This window comes from Pongo pygmaeus, chromosome 13, assembly GCF_028885625.2.
Source record: "Pongo pygmaeus isolate AG05252 chromosome 13, NHGRI_mPonPyg2-v2.0_pri, whole genome shotgun sequence".
Classification (NCBI taxonomy): Eukaryota; Metazoa; Chordata; class Mammalia; order Primates; family Hominidae; genus Pongo; species Pongo pygmaeus.
The window spans coordinates 77,364,176-77,381,331 of record NC_072386.2 but is presented as its reverse complement, the minus strand read 5'-3'; the positions used below and the strand labels follow the sequence as shown (position 1 = coordinate 77,381,331).

Genomic DNA, 17,156 nt, shown 5'->3' with positions numbered 1-17,156 from the left:
GATGTTGGAGAGGATGCAGAGAAAGGGGAACTTTTATACGTTGTTGGTGGGAATGTAAATTAGTACAACCTCTATGGAAAACATAGAGAAGTTACACATGGCAACTTCTCAAATGACTAAAAACAGAACTCCCATTCGTTCCAGCAACCCCACTACTGGGTATCTACCTGAAGGAAAATAAATCATTATGTCAAAAAGATACCTGCACTTGTATGTTCACTGCAGGACTATTCGCAGTAGCAAAGGTAGGGAATCAAACGAAGTGTCCATCAACAGAGGACTGAACTTAAAAATTGTGGTATATATACACAGTGGAATACTACTTGGCCATTAAGAAAAGGAAATCAGGCTGGGCATGGTGGCTCAAGCCTGTAATCCCAGCACTTTGGGAGGCCGAGGTGGGCGGATCACAAGGTCAGGAGATCCAGACCATCCTGGCCAACATGGTGAAACCCGTCTCTACTAAAAATACAAAAATTAGCCAGGCATGGTGGCTTGCACCTGTAGTCCCAGCTACTTGGGAGGCTGAGGCAGGAGAATCCTTGAACCTGGGAGGCAGAGGTTGCAGTGAGCCGAGATTGCCTCACTGCATTCCAGCCTGGCGACAGAGTGAGACTCTGTCTCAAAAAACAAAAACAAAAACAAAAAAATAAAAAATGAAGAAAAAAGAAAAGGAAATCATGTCCTTTGTAGCAACATGGATGGAAATGGAGGCCGTTATCCTAAGTGAAACAACTGAGACACAGAAAACCAATATCACATGCTGTCACTTAAAGTGGGCACTAAATGATGTGTACACAGGGAAGAAGAGTGTGGAATAATGGACAACGGCGACTTGGAGGGGTGAAGGGGAGGGAAGCGCGTGGAGGATGGGAGTTTATTTGGTGGGTACAATGTGCTTTGCTCCAGTGATGGACACACTGAAGACCCTGACTTCACCCCAGTGTAATATACCAGTGGAGAAAATTGCACTTGTACCCCATGAATATATACAAATAATAAATCAATCAATAAATTTATTGACAGGTTAGTATGATAATATTTGCATATCTTGTGCTAATATATTATTGAAATTCATTTCCTGTTTCTTTTTCCTTCTTCCATGTGGCTGCTAGGAAACTTAAACCGAGGGATGTGGTGTGGTCACATTTCTGAGGGCGACGTCCCCAGTAAGGCCCTCCAGTCTGGAGGGTCTCCCTGGCCCTGCAGAACCCTCCCCTGGCTGTCCCGCAGGAGAGGAAGCCCTGGTTCCCTGTGGGGAAGGCCCGGCCCACCCAGCTCTGCTCACCCTCCCATCTCCTGGGTCTCCATGCTGGCCCCAGACATTGCGCTCCCATCGCAGGAGGGCACTGGAGGCTGCTGAGCCTCGGTCCTGAACAAGGCGATCCTCCAGGGACTCTGTCCGGCTGAGGACGGGGCCTGGCCTGCAGGTTCCAGCGATGCCTCCCGCAGGGGCACCCCCAGCCCCTGTCCACGCCCTCAGGACCCGCTCCTTCCTGTCACCACGCGGTCCCATTCAGTGACCGTAATTGATGGCTATGACCCTCAGGTCAGCATCCCTCTCCCATTTCCAGAAGTCTCCTGAGGGGCGCGTGCCTGTCTTGTCCCTCTGGACTCCCTGCTCTCACCGCGCCCCCAGTGTGTGCAGAGTGACTGCAGGTGCGGTGTGTGCAGAGTGACTGAGGGGGCTGCAGAATGAGCACTGCGGGTGCGGCTCCAAGGTTAGCTCTGGGCACCGTGGGAAGGGCCTGGGGACAGAAGACGCTTTTCCTGCTGTGGGAAGCGGGAGAGCGAGGAGGTGCATGGAGGGACCTGAGGAGGAGCCAGGCAGGGACCACCGATACAGATGTCGTGGGGAAGGGCAGATGGGCCGGTGGCTCACGGAGGGACCCCACAGAGGGGGCCGCACATTTCAGCAGCCCCAACCTGCACTGCGGGAATCAGCAGCATCAGCTGCTGGCATCTTCAATAATGGCCTGGCTGGGTCTTTCATGAGGCCACACATAGGACAAAAATATTTCTTTGTCTTGAAAATGCATATAAATGCTCTATTAGGGAGTAACTGGAACCTGTGCCCAAGCATGGCTGGGCAGGGCTTGACAATGGCCAACGAGATCTAGCAAGGCAGGCACAGCAGGGTGATGTGGGTATGGTGTGTGCGTTTGTGGTGGGTGACTAGGTGCCCTAGAAAGGGGCCTCATCCCATGTGGAGTACTGGTAATAACTGGGCCTGCAGAGAAGGCACAGAGCTGGGCCCTCCACTGCACAGATCAGACCTATTACTTCTGGGGAGGGAATGACATCCCGGTAACATGAGTGCATTCGGGGAGGCGACATCCTAGCCCCAGCGGTCAGCAAACAATTTCTGTCAAGGGCCAGGCAAGTAGGTATTTCGGCTCTGTGGCCCATATGCTCTCTGTCACAACTGCTCAGCTCTGACACCTGGCGTGGAAGCTGCGAGGGCCAATACAAACCTTGGGCATGGTTGTGTCCCAATAAGACTTCATTTACAAAAACCAGCAGTGGGATATGGCCCGTGGGCCATGGTTTGCTAACCTCTGGATGATCTCCAGGAAATGAGGCTCTCTTCCAGCCTCAGGGCCTGAGGTTGGCTGACACATTAAAGCACCACTTGGTCTCCTCAAAGAATCGCCCTCTGTCAGCAAAGCTCTAATCTGTGAGTCCAGGACTCTCCCACAAAGACTGGACAGTCAGCCTACTCTCAGGCTAGCAAGCACTCAAATGATAATATTTCACTGCAGCCGTAAAATTGCAACCATACCTCATTAGCTGATGCATTTTCCTTCTTGGGTATTTCATGAAATGTGAATCAAAGGGTTTCCTCAGCAGAGAGGTGCTAGGTCTGGCATCCGGAGCAGGGAGTGAGGGAACTGAACAGATCTCACTTAAAATACTCCACAGGCCTAAAGCAAAGCCTGACTCTAAACAACTCCTGCTTATGGCACCTGGCAGCCTGGTCTTGTGGGGCAAATGTGGAGACTGCACCCAACACCCACTGAGGATTCTTCCTCCCCCAGCTCCTTCTAAAGGGCAGGGGCTCCAGTGCCCTGGGGCAGAGGAGCATTTAGGAAGGGGAAATACACACATCCCACAACGCAGGGGCCCTGGTGTGTGACACGAAAAACAAAAAGGCCAGCGGGAAGCTGAGGAATCCCTGGCAGAGCAGAGTGTGGTGAGATGAGAAGAGGACGAACATTAAGGAGACATTAGGCTGGCCATGTGTGGGCAAATGTCTGTGTTACTGCAGCCGAGGAGCTGCGGCTGAACAGCAGCCTGACTGCTTTAGAATGCAGAGTTGCCATGCAAGCCCTGTCCCTCCTGCCCTGGAGGCACCAGAGGCTCCCAGCAGCTCCCTCCTGCACGACGCCCTGTGGGCACTCACCGTGGTCAGCGCCTCCACGCTGGCTCCCATCAGACAGAGATACCGGACCACGTCTAGGATTCCGTTGTTGGCCGCAAGGTGCAGAGGTGTTCGTCCATACTGGGAAGGGAGAAAAAAGGCCAAAGGTTGTTCTTCTCACGCAGTTGCTGAGGATGACATTCCGGAGACACAAGGTTAAGGAAGGGGTCAGGGCCCACCAGAAAGAAGGAAGGAGCCATCTCCCTTCTCCTGAAACTTGCTCTCCACTGGGGCACGCCAGCCAGGCAGAACCTTTCCAAGCACTTTGCAGTTAAAAGAGGAGCTTCGAAATACAACTTCAAAGGTAACTTAAGTAAGTTTCCTCCTGTGCTGGCCTGAAGGACACAGGAGCCAAGGGCTCAAGGTCCAGAGTTCCAGCAAGATCTGCACCATAGTTCAAATTTAGACACAGCCAGGGAAGAAGATACACGGAAGACAGATATTGAAGACATCCTAATTAGTGAAAATCCCAGGACAAGCCCATAAGCTCTGTTTGTGCCTGCGGTTCCCAAATTGTGTGCCAAGGTACCCCAGGGAACTGCACTGAATTCTTAGGAGTGCCCAGGAATATCTACAGTTTTTGATAAGAAACGTGGTTCTCAGACCAGGTGAACTACTCTCTTGAAGTGGTGCAGAGTGTCATCATTAGACTGTACCACCCTGCCTTCCATGACATCGTGTCTCTCACAGCGGGGGGTTGGTGGCTGCCCTGAGAGGAACCAAGAGTCTTGAGGAAATCACTGTGGACAGGAAATGAGGCCGTGTCCACTCTGAGTCCAAGGTTTCAGAAGTGCAGTGCCCAACGGGAGCACTCATCAGATTCTACGTAATGTGGTCACGGAAGAAAGAAAAGAAAATACTAGTTTTCTTTCCGTTTATGTGTATTATCTTTCTCAGCTGCTGATAAGCTGTTAGGACATCACTGGTTACTAAGTTGTTTGGACTGAACCACTCAATGAACAGAACTGTTAGGGGTTTCTTTTGATCTAGGGGAACCATGAAAAAATAATTACTGAAACCCTAAGGATGTTGTGAACTGAGAAAGTTTGGGAATTTATTTAATGCTATGTATTTTTAAATATCAGTTTTTGTTATAAAGTTAACACATGCTCTTTTTAAAAATCCAAGCAACCTAGAAAAACATATAATACAAAATAAAAATCTTCCTTCTCCCCTCCCGCCTTACTCTCAAGCTCCCTAGCTCAGAGCTGTCCCTGTTTAACATTTTGGTCCATTTCCTCCCAAGCTCTTATCTATGAATCCTCAACAGGAGAGAAATAATTCAAACAGCCAAGATGTAGTCATAGCCCACCTTCCACTCTGTCCCTTGCTTTGTCCACCTAACAGTAGATTGGGAACAGTTTTCCATGCCTGTAACGGGAGGGATCACATTCTCGTGAATGCCTGAATCGCATCCACTGTGTGGCTCTCATGATTCATTCAGCCACTGATGGGGGAGGCTAGGCAGCTCCATTCCCAGCTAGTGTAAAGACTGTTGCAGTGTGGGATACACTCATATTTCTTTATTATTATCTTCTGCAGTAATGCAGAAAACAGATATTAAGCTTTCAAGCATCCTAGAGTTCACGTGAGAAGGAAAAGGGAAGGTTTTGAAGACTGGGTGAAATGTTTAGAAGATGCAATGTAAGGGAGATGTAATTTTGGTTGTAGAATGCACAGTTTTCTAGAAGGGAAGAAAGCTGAGGAAGAGAGTGTGATGAAGAAAAGGGCAGAGGAAATGGCCACTGTTGAAGGGCCCAGGTTGAGACACAATGACACCAAACCCCTTAGCCTTAAATTCCAGGTCTGCCACACCTGGACCCAATGTCTCCAGCTTCATTTTCTCCCTTCCCCATAACCCCCTCCCTAAATACCTACCCCACACCTGCCGTGTGTCAGCGACAGCCCACGGCAGACACACTGGCTTCCCTTGGTGGAAAACAGGCTTGCCTCTTCTCCATCTGTCAAAGCCTCGATCATCTTAAGTGATCACCTCTGAAAAGCCTTCCCTGATTTCTTTAATATCTGAATTGTTGCTTCTGTGTTTCTGGAGCACCTTATGCCCACCACAGCAGCAATGACAACATGAGATGCCGCTACATCTGAATGTGAGTGTGTCTAAAAGCAGCCTGAGGGCAAAGCCATCCACCTTGGCATCTATGAGTTCCTCCTTCCGCGCTGGGCACAGTGCTGCCCTGGAAGGGCCTCGATAAACACCTGACAGGCAGGGAGTCCTCTCTCATCCTCCCAGATGTGTGCGTGTGCACAGCGTGCCTTCTGTCTGTCCTTATGGGAAGAACCGACTTAAAGAGGGACAAATGGGTAAGGGCCATGCATTCTGCGCCATCTATTCCCTTTCCTTTCCGTGCTTTCTAACATGGCAAGTTAAACAGCCACTCTCCTGATTTCCATACGAGAAGGAGGAAGAATGCAGAAATGTCTGTTTCACTGCATGAGTGTCAAACATAGCCATGAGGTCCTGTCACATACTGGTGACAGGGTAGGATTTGAATGGCCATTTTTATTTTGGGAGGAACTTAATCCAGATAAGGAAAAGGCAAGACCATGCAATGGGGAAAGAGCAACAGCCTCCTTGTAGAATGTGGATGCCACCCCACGCTCACAATCAGTTACTTGAGTGAGTCTCTAGAAAGCTGGATGTGCTTTGGTGGGAAGTGATGCCTTCTGTTACGTACCTGTGCTTCTTTTAAGCCCTTCTAAAGCCCCCATCACCTTTCCTTTAAAAAAAAAAAAATAGCAAAACAAGCCTGACAGCAACCTTTCTGAAGAAGCTGTGAGACCCCCAAAGTCAGGGTGTGCTGATGATGGGAGCGTCAAAGCCAACCCGGGGAGCCTGTCTGCAGGGGCAGAGATGCAGAGCTTGTGTGCAGCCAGCACACTTCTGTCCAGATGAACTCTGAATTATGGGTCTGAATTTTGCTGCTAATTCCAAGGGGTTGAAACAGGAACTGATGATTTTCACATCAGCTGAGCTTCATTCAATGACAAAATTGTCTACAGAAGACCCTCTATGCACAGCTGCTCTGCCATAGACAGTGATTACACAAGTTTATGTCAGCATTTATCGCCTTTACTTATAGATATTTGCAGCCTGAAAAATGTGAGATTTTTCCAGTAAATAAGCCAGTGGTTTCAAAACATGAAAGTGTGGGACTGTCTTGTAGATTTTTTAAAGAGTGTATTTAACAAGTGAAGTTGTGCATTTAGGTATGGAGTGAAACTGGGAAGAACACATTCCCTGTTTAGGTTAGGGCAAAGCACCATGAGATGCTCAGCTCCTCCTCTCTCCTCTCACAAGGGGAGAGCTGATTCTAGATGCTGCGCACATAGTAGACCCCTGGGCGCACAGTGGGAATGTCTACAGAGAGTCACAAATAAGTGCAGATGTCCCTTGAAGCTGCTTTTGATTCATTTAAAGAATCCTAGATGGAAACCCAAGGTCCTGATGCTACTTCATATTACACTTGGCTTTCCCCTTAAGCCACTTACACAACTGACTTGGCAAGATTAGAACGGGACAAACTAAGAAAGCAACCAGCAGCTAATGGCTAAAACCTGGGATACTGCCCTTCCACACAGTCTCAGAATGTGAAATTACCAATTTCAATTTCTGTTTGAGTTAATCACATAACATGCAAAAGGAATAAGTGTACATAAAAGTTTAACTTTCCAGCTGTTTCAGATATCCTTTTACCTCCAACAAACCATACTAGAATCCTACTGGCATTGTATATGCCATTGATAAACATTTCCTGAAATTAAAAAATTAATTGCGCTTGGACTTCATTTTTAGCATAATCGTAACAGCATAATGCTTGTCTTTAATACAGCTACAGGGCCAAAATCACAGGAATCCGCAATATTCTGTGTTGTTTGGTAATGAACATCTATATGGAATTCAGAGAAAAGGGAAGGTGGTGGCTAAAATCTAGAAGTCAACATTTTTTATGAACCTAAAAGCACAGTTATTTTCATTTTTCCATTTTTCACCAAATGATAGCATCTCTTTGGTCTTACCACATTTATTTAGCACAAGAAAAGGTACTAGGAACTTTTGCCCATAAAACTCTCAATGCGGAAAGCTAAGAAGAAAAATATAGGGCCAGGTGTGACGGCTCATGCCTGTAAACCCAGCACATTGGGTGGCTGAAGGGGGCAGATCACTTGAGGTCAGGAGTTCGAGACCGGCCTGGCCAACATGGTGAAACCCTGTCTCTACTAAAAATACAAAAATTAGCAGGGCATGGTGGCACAGGCCTGTAATCCCAGCTACTCAGGAGGCTGAGGCATGATAATTGCTTGAACCCAGGAGGCAGATGTTGCAGCGAGCCAAGATTGGGCCACTGCACTCCAGCCTGGGTGACAAGAGTGAGACTCTGTCTCAAAAAAAAATAGTAAAATAATAAATAAAATAAATAAATAAAAAAGAGAAATACAGTCCTGGGATCAAATCTTAATGTCATTAGACATTTTCCTGAAGACTTAGTGCTCTAGAAAGATGTTACAATTTTACCATGCCTCTCAGATTCCTCTACAGAGCCTCGTGCTCACATGCATGTACACACACACATACACACACACACACGGGATTTCCATCAGTGTACACTGAGTTACGCAAGAAGTACTTGTTATTATAATAATTTTCTGTTTATCTATGAAATTATTCAAAAGTCACATGTAAAATGCAACTAAGATGGCAAAACCCTATAAAAAAGTACATGTCCATATAAGTAATATTCACTTTCAACAACAAACACATGCAAATAGAAACTTGGCCAAAATCCAGGATCAGGTGGGAGCACACAGAATCAGGACCCAGGATCGGGGGGATGGACACAGAATCAGGACCCAGGATCAGGTGGGAGGACACAGGATCAGGACCCGGGATCAGGGGGATGGACACAGAATCAGGACTTGGAATAAGGCGGGAGGACACAGAATCAGGACCCAGAATCGGGTGGATGGACACAGTTGGAAGCTGTAGGGATCCTGTGCTCTGTGCGTACCTTGTTTGAGATGTCCAAATTGCAGTTTGCTTCACAGAGGGCCACCACAATAGGCACGTTGCCATCTTTACACGCCACGTGGAGGGGAGTATTGCTGTGCCTGTCTTGATAATCGACGAAACACCCTTGGCTGAGGAGAGTCTTGATTACCTCCATCTGACACCGTCTCACAGCCAGATGAAGGGCAATGTGTCCGTCCTGGAAACAAACCCCAGAGATCATGAGAGCTTTTCACTTGGGCATGTGGTCTCCATCTCTCCACCTTTCCTGCCGCCACTGAGTGAGGTTTAATTGGCAACAAGATCACTACTAAAAGGCCTAGTGGAAGATTTAAATGAAGAAACTTTACTCCTATAGCAGGGGTAAGGACTGGGAGGATGCGGAGCTTTACATGTTCCTCTCTAAATAATCACAGCCTAAGCTGAACACCAGCTTGATTCATTTAGGCTTCGGCAGTACCATCAGATAGAACATAAGTAATTGTTGATACTCCAATGGCCTCTTTAATCAAAGCATTTGTAAAACACTTTTAAAAACATTTGCCCAGCAATCTCTGCCAATTTCCTAAATAGAGAGCCTATTATTTTACTTTGCACCAGGAAAAATGTGAAAGTATTGTGAAATAACTTGCTCAAGGGCTGTCATATAAATGACAACCAGATTTAACATGTGTAACCTCTGCATCCCATGAAAAACCAGCCCGGGCATTCATTCTACCTATTACAGAATCCCTGATGAATAGATGTGTTGAGTTTTAGGAGCTGGGTGGAGAGTTCTGAAAGATTTCTAAAACCTACTGTGCTAGGGTTTCTCAGCCTCAGCACTATTGGCATTTGGGGCTGGGTGAGGGGGCTGTTGAGGGGGCTGCCCTGTGGGCTGCAGGATGTTTAGCAGCACCTCTGGCTGGGATCGATGAGATGCCCGTAGCAACCCCCATCTCTAGTTGTGACAACCAGAAAGTATCTCCAGACATTATCAAACTCCCCTCGGGGCAAAGTTGCCCCTGACCCAGAACCATTGCTCTATACCAAGAAAATAACTTCACAAAGGGCAGATATTAAATTAACTACAGAATCCCAAATCTAACCGTATATAGCAACATCACAGGCTTGTTTTAAGTACAGATCACAATAAAAACAGACAAGGCTGAATTTGTTTCATTAAAAACATGGAACACCTGTCTAGCATCGAGATTGCCAGACAAGAGTGGTTTACTGTCTTTTTACAACACAGCAGATGACAGAAATAAGTAAAACATCTATTTCTTTGTTTATCTAAAAATTAATAGCGTGTTGCCAATGTTAGTCCTCAATGAGAATTGTCTCGGATTCAGTGAACATCACTGTACCTGCTCTAAAGCTAAAAAAGCTAAAAATTGGCCGGGCGCAGTGGCTCATGCCTGTAATCCCAGGACTTTGGGAGGCTGAGACGGGCGGATCATGAGGTCAGGAGATGGAGACCATCCTGGCTAACACGGTGAAACCCCGTCTCTATTACAAATACAAAAAATTAGCCGGCCTGGTGGCGGGCGCCTGTAGTCCCAGCTACTTGGAAGGCTGAGGCAGGAGAATGGCATGAACCCGGGAGGCAGAGCTTGCAGTGAGCCGAGATTGCACCACTGCACTCCAACCTGGGCAACAGAGTGAGACTCCGTCTTAAGGAAAAAAAAATAAAAATAAAAAAAAGCTAAAATTATTTAAAGACCAAAGTCAATTGATCAATTCATGAATTTTGTTATATGCCATAAATTAATATTAATTATTAAATACAATATAGAAAAGTTCACAGAATCTTTGGAACAGAGAAGAGACGGGGTAATTACAGTTTGCTGCATTCAAGTTTGTTATCTTAGGGAAACAAACTGAGGAGTCTTGTGGTCCCCCTAGATCACTTCCCAGTGCGTATGAGTCTTCCCCCATAAGGCACCTTGTCGCAAGCATTAAGGTCGGCTCCATGTTCGGCCAGACACTCCACGATGTCGTGGTAGCCCCTGGCAGAGGCTGTCAGGAGGGGCGTCTCTCCTTCTCGGTTCTTGATGTTCACGTTACAGCCGGCTTCACAAAGGGCTTTGGCCACAGAGTAATACCCGTGCCAGGCAGCACAGTGCAGGGGGGTTTCTTCTTCCTGGCCAAGGAGACGAGTACAGAGAGGAGGAGAACACAATAATGAGAAACAAAGTATAAAGCAAGGTGAGAGTCTCTGTCAAATTTGGCACAAATGCAACCAAGGCAGCAAAGAGCTCATAGGTATTGGAGTGAAATATTAATCTGGGATAAAATAACAACATGAGTGTGAGCCACCAGCATTAAGAGGTAGATCTGATGTCTCTCCTTCATTAGTTTTCCTTCCTCAGCACTTGTGTGTTTGATGAATTTGGCTTTCTCAGCATATGACTGACAAATGACTTTCGGGAGCCCGTTGAAACCATCGGCCCTGCTTCTCTGAACAATAGAGCCTTCGTGCAGGTGCATTATAGCATCTTTCTAATAAGTGCCTCGCTGACTTTATCTGAAACTACTAATAGTAGGTGAGCACTTTCCTGAGCATGAATTCTCCCAGCAACCTTGATGCCTCTAGCTTTCTGTCATGTTTACAACACAAGGTGAGTGGTAACATTATTGTTGCTTTCGCAAGAAAGTAATTAGGAGAGCCACATTTTAACAAGTCAAGGGAAGTCCTTATAGACTGTGAGGGCTGTTATCTTCAGGATCAACATCACTAGACACATATATGCACCGATGAGAGGCCATCCTAGTGCGGCGGTGGTTACCAATGTGGACTCTGAAACCAGACTGTGTGTTCAAGCCCCAGCTCTACCACTTCTGAGCTTTGTGAGCCTGGGAAAGTTACAGAAACTTTCCCTGCCTCAATTTCCTCATCTCTAAAATGAGAATGATAACAGTAATACACCTCATAGGGCTGTTCAGTGGATTGAATGCATGAATGAATAAAGTGGTTAGACCCGATCCTGGCATTAGCACATTGCACACCTTAGCTAGTACTTCTGTTTGAGTCTCTGCCCTTTGAGCCTTGCCCTCTGTAGTGGAAGACAGAAAACCTAGCTTGGATAAAACTCTAAAGGCCTGGACTGTACCATCTGGTTGCCTGTACATTCATGCATAGAGCAGAGGAAGGGAGGACGTCAGCCATGACCCACCTTGTCCTGGATGTCGGGATTGGAGCCGAAGCTGCACAGTAGCTGAGCCACATCAGCATGGCCATAGCGAGCTGCCACATGGAGGGCCGTCTCTCCAGACTGCAGAAGAAAAGGAGCTGGTGATTCAGAGCCACATCTGTGAGCAGGCTATGGAGACCAGAACCAAAGACCTACACCCAGGCCTGCCTGGTTCCACTCTGTCCCCTTTGGTTCCACCCACCCACCTCGGGCAGATGCCCCTATAGTGGCTAGGATGGGGACCTGAGGTTGGGGTGTCCAGCACACAGTGAGTATTAAGCCCACACACTTGGCTCATCCTGTGAAGTGCAAACAACTCAGGAGAAGGCTCTCCCTTTTCCATGATAGCTGTTCTCAATCTTCTTTATGCGCTGATACTTCTAGCTGTGTGATTTTCTTTTTTTTTTTTTAACACAACATTCTCTTTTTACTATTGGGTTCATCATTCGGCAGTTACTTAAATGAACAATTTTATTTATTAATAAGCTTCTCATTTCATTGCCTATGATTAGAAACTTATTTTCTTATATTCTCAGAGATTTTCTCAGAAATTTTAAAGAATGTCACTATTTGCCCATGTAATAACTTTCTGTGAATTAGTAACAAGTGCAAATCCTTTAAGATACTTTACTTCTATCCACCCCACAGAAAATCATCAGAATAAACAAATTTTAAGAAGACAAAACAAGATATAGTATTGCCACCTTCCAGATAACTGCCATAATAAATGTGTGTCTCTGATATGAATGTTACCCCTCATATATGGTACAGTGCACAACCCATGCAACTGTGTGTGGCAGCTTGACTAAGCATCAAATTAGTCTGCCAGTACTGGAAGCAGAGAAGTGTCGTACAGTAGAATAAATAACGGATGACTAGGTAGGAGTTCCAGGTTCAGGTTCCAGCACAGCCGATTAATTCACAGGATTGTTGTGTGAACTGAATGAAACACACGCATATGAAAACAAGGTATCTTGATAAATCAGTAACTTTTATAACACCGTTGTGCCAAAAAAAAAAGCCTTACTTTATTACTTTATGTGCATTGTCTCATTAATATCTTCTAGTGTCTGTGATTATCAGGTTAGCCCTGTCAGCCACTTCAAAGAAGAGAATAGGAGAGATACACTTAAAAGCACAAGGTTGAGTCAGGAAGAAAATCGAATCGAAACCGAGGTCTCTCTCTGGTTGTCTCTACTAGAACTTTGAGGTTTTTATGTTACGGGGATTATAATTCAATGCGTGCGTATTATGGCAACTACCTGAAAGATTTTGGCTTAAGGCTGATTTCAGTATTAGACCAAACCACAGGCAACAAGAAATTTCCAACTTAAAAGTTCTGAGGTGAATTCTGGTCCTGATTCCTTTCCTTTGGGTCCCGATGCACGTGGTAGGCCAGCACTCACACTCACATGCACCCATTTACTACCTCCTCATGTTCCTTCTAAGAGAATTGGCCTTACCTTGTCTTTCACATCCAAAGGGCATTTGTTCTCATTGAGAAATTTCAAGGTATCGACGTGGCCATGCCGAGCAGCCCAGTAGATGGCATTGGACCCGCCCTGCAGGAAAATCAACCTGGGGTCACATTTCTAGAGAGCTGACAGCACCAGATGCATGCATCCCTCAGAGTCACTGTATTTCCCTTCCTGTGTGATGACAAACCCCAGAGGAGCAACTTCCCAGAGGAATAAAACCCTCATTCTATTTTACACCTTTGACAAATGTACCGTGGTTACACAAGATGCTAGCATTAGGGGCACCTGGGTGAAGCGGATAACGGAACTCTCTGTACTACTTTTCCAACCTTTTTTTGTAAATCAAAAATGATTTCAAAATAAACAACTGCTTATAAACAATTGTTTTATGTTTGTAAACCCTCATCTCCCCGCTCTGGTTAGGATTCCCTTACTGCAGAGGGCCAGATCTACTCCACTTACAGCTCTGCTGACTTCTACAGAAGCAGGCAAACACATTTCTGATGAGAATAATTAGATAATAAAACCTTTTCATATGTGACATCTAACATTGTTGAGTAAATGTGATTGGTAAGAAGTAAAATCTGGGTAGTGTAGGAAGAAATGCTGATGTCAAGCAGCAGCGCCAAGGGGAGGATAAATGATAAATGTTTGCCTCTTTAACGCATGTGTCAGGCTGTACCAAGCTGTTTAAAAGCAGCTCATCTTCCTTTACAGGAAACTGAGAAACAAGTTAGGACATACATTTTTTTCCTCTGTTACCCCTATGATTAAGAGACACTTGAAAATACTTTAAAATTCAATTCATTTCAATAAAACAATTACGACCTTATCCTGGACATCGATTCTTGAGCCTCTTTTAATGAGCAACTGTAGTATTTGAATATTCCCACAGCCAGCAGCAATGAGTAATGGAGGTGTCCCGTGCTAGAATAGGCAAGAAAAAAAATCACTTATTTTCAGGTTTGGTAGGAAAGGAAAAGCCCAAACAGTGATTGCTGTTCCCACACACCTTCCCCTGTCTCAACAGACATAGAGCTACCACTGCGTGGCAGGAAGAGAAGACAGGTGAAGGGTATAAAACCTTTCCTTCCCCTTTCGGATTCTCATCATCAGGGACATTTTCATTAGCAGGATGAGAAGATCTAAAAGTTCATGGGTAGAGATACAATACGTGAATGAAGGAAGGCCCTCAATGCAAAAAGACCTTATTTGTAACTCAAATCACTTTCTAAACAGAAGTGACTTTCCCCACAGTATGGAGCTTCCAATTGGAAGGGAGAAGCAGATGGGGTCTTTCCTTGGATATGGAAGGGCAAGGTCACTGTGACCCACCCCTCCACTATGCTGCAGAACAGAACCAGACCTTGTTGGGTTGGTTAACATCATAGTTGGACAATGAGCCCAGAAGGTGCTGCAGGCCTGGGACGTTGTCATCGTTGATGGCATGGATGATGGCTTTCATCACAAAGGAGTCTTCCTCATCCTTGAGAGAGACAGCCAAGATGGAAACAGAGTTACATTGCTAGCCATGCTTTTCTTACCAACATAAAAGAAACCTGTGCTCACTTGTTAACAGGGGCATTCAGAAGAAAGCAAGCCATTTACTCCCCAAATCCATACAGTCACGGAGGGACCTAGGAAGGAATTTTTGCTCCTTCCATGTTGCAAACAAGCACTATCTACTGTTTATCTGGGCTTTAATGTCACCTGCAGTATAGCCTAGAGACACAGTGTCCAAGATCCAGATTTCAAATAATGATGATAAGTAACCCTTTGTGTTTATCTTAAGAATCTGTCAAAACATAGTTCCTAAAACCACTGTGAAAATTTTTAGGTATAACACAGACTCTCTTCGCGGATAAGGAAAAAGAAAAGCCTATTGCAGCAAAGAAATGATGCCTTTGAATAAGATATTCTCAACTTGCAATTTTTCCAATTACAGAATTGTTTTCTGATCACTTGAATTTCTTCCATTGCTAGGTATAGAATAACATGGCAAAAATCTCTGAAAGCTAGTCCCAATTCTAAAAAACAGAAAAATAAAAATTAAAAAAAGCCTCTAAATAAAGCAAATAAAGGCTAGAAATCAGAAAACTGATGCACTTCTAATTACAAAGGAAAAATAACCAGAAGAGTAGTGAACAAAAACTGGAAAAATCTTTGCCCCTCTGTCAAAATTCACATTAAAACTAAGGAATCAGCTAGAAAAATCCTAAACAAAATTTCTGAACTTATAAACATAGAATTATGACCACTGGAATTTCAAATCTGGAAAAGTGAATCTACAGAGGCTGAATCTCTGCTTGTGGGTGAGAATGGAGAAAGCATTTCTCTCCATCTGCTTTCTCTTCTCTATAGATCTGAATCCAAACACTTTTCATGTGGGTTTTAGTAATAATTGTATAAAATGCATGTTTAAGAATGCCACTGGTTTTGCTTTTCTATCACAATTCAAGTCAATGACTAAGAGGCATTTACATGAAAGTGCAAGTCAAGAGAAATGGGGAAAACAGAAGGAATAAAGCAGATTGTTATGACTCATCCCCATGATTAGAATATGGAAATGAGGGAATCTGACCTCTGGGAGGGGATCCTTCCACTTGGAGCTCCTACAAGACCCTTGGTCCCTCTCCTACCCTAAACTTTTCACTGTGACACATGTATTGTCTCCCAGTTGAATATTCAGTGATTTCAATTTGCAATCTTTAATCATTCTCATTATCTTACTTAGAGTCACAGTTTTTATCTTTTCACTGGTTGCGCAGCCACCCTCTAACAATTCCCAAATAAAGCCTCCTCTTCTCTCTCTTCTCGCCCTAACCTGCTTCTCTTTTGCTTTTTTTTTTTTTAACATCTCCAATCCCATTTCACTCCACAAGGCTAGATGTGAAGCCTCAGTGAAGCTACTAACTTAAGGAGAAAAAAGGGGAGCTGGTGTTTGCAGTTCCCACCCTCAAGTACTTGGCTCCACCGGGAAAATGCTGACTGTTCAGTTAAAGGGGCAGGGTGGTTCCCGCAGGACGACTGCCTTGTCTGGAGTCCCCTTCACCTCCTGACTTAACAAAGCCCCGTTGTTTGATTGTCAGGGGAAAGTCTTGTTGAATTCAGACGCTTCCACTCATATCTGAAGAGCTTATCTGTGATTAGGTTTCAGTTTGGATTAGAGGGGAAAATAAAGAAAATAAAGGCTAGAAATTGGAAAATGAATGCATTTGTAATTACAAAGGAAAAATAACTAGAGAGTACTGAACAAAAAATCTGATAAATCTTTGCCACTTTGTCAAAGTTCACATTAAAACTAAGACAGTTGGAGTTACATTCAAGGGCGTTGGGCAGTCAACACCAGGCCAGTCACGCAAGCAGGTTTGGCCTTCTGGTCTGCTAGGAGACACATCAGCAAGCAGCACTGCATTCTCCCTGATTCTCTGGTGCGGGTTGTGTGGGAAGGGAGTGGCGGCTGTCTGTCCCTTCTGTGCTACTGTTAACCAAGATTCTTCTATGTCAGTGGCTACAGTTCATGCAAATTAGGATAAGCTCTTTTCTCTTCTGCTGGCTAGCCTCTCTTTTACCAAAATATCAGTGCGTGTGTCTCTATGTGTGTGCATTTGCTGTGTGTGTGTGTGTGTGTGTGTGTGTGTGTGTGTTGGGGGGGTGGTCTGTGCTTATGTTTGCATCAAGGTGGAGGGTAGTGTTAGAGGTATGGGGCTATGAGGGGGGACAGCACCATCCAAATCAAAGAGAAAAAAAGAGGAAAGAAGCAAGAGGGTGCATAAATCAGCACCCCCAAACCCCTCCGAGGGGATCAAGAATAAGCTTGCCATTTCCACAACTTCAGGTTCCTGGGAGGGTGAACGAATAGAACAGCTTGGACATTCTGAGTACCCAGCGCTGAGAAAGGAGCACAAGGGCACACGCGTTTGCTTACCAGAGTATCATCGCTTCTGGCAACACTCATGTTACTTCTGGACAGGAACGACCTGGATAATCTTTGGCACAGTGATATCAAGCGAACGGATTGCTTTTTTTTTAAAAAAAAAAAAAAAAAGGGAGGG

The 17,156-nt window shown here is 45.2% G+C and overlaps 1 protein-coding gene across 7 annotated transcripts in view; it reads right to left on the bottom strand.

The window, feature by feature from the left end:
* Window positions 1–17,156, bottom strand: part of DAPK1 (death associated protein kinase 1) — a 214,640-nt gene that overhangs the window by 49,515 nt on the left and 147,969 nt on the right. For all 7 annotated transcript variants that reach the window (XM_054502604.2, XM_063650249.1, XM_054502603.2 and 4 more), the window contains exons 11-18: window positions 17,030–17,122; window positions 14,468–14,587; window positions 13,930–14,028; window positions 13,087–13,185; window positions 11,606–11,704; window positions 10,375–10,572; window positions 8,449–8,646; window positions 3,404–3,502 (exon numbers count right to left, since the gene is read on the bottom strand). In XM_054502604.2, the coding sequence (XP_054358579.1) occupies window positions 3,404–3,502; window positions 8,449–8,646; window positions 10,375–10,572; window positions 11,606–11,704; window positions 13,087–13,185; window positions 13,930–14,028; window positions 14,468–14,587; window positions 17,030–17,122 (1,005 nt within the window). The remainder of the gene's footprint in view (window positions 1–3,403; window positions 3,503–8,448; window positions 8,647–10,374; window positions 10,573–11,605; window positions 11,705–13,086; window positions 13,186–13,929; window positions 14,029–14,467; window positions 14,588–17,029; window positions 17,123–17,156) is intronic.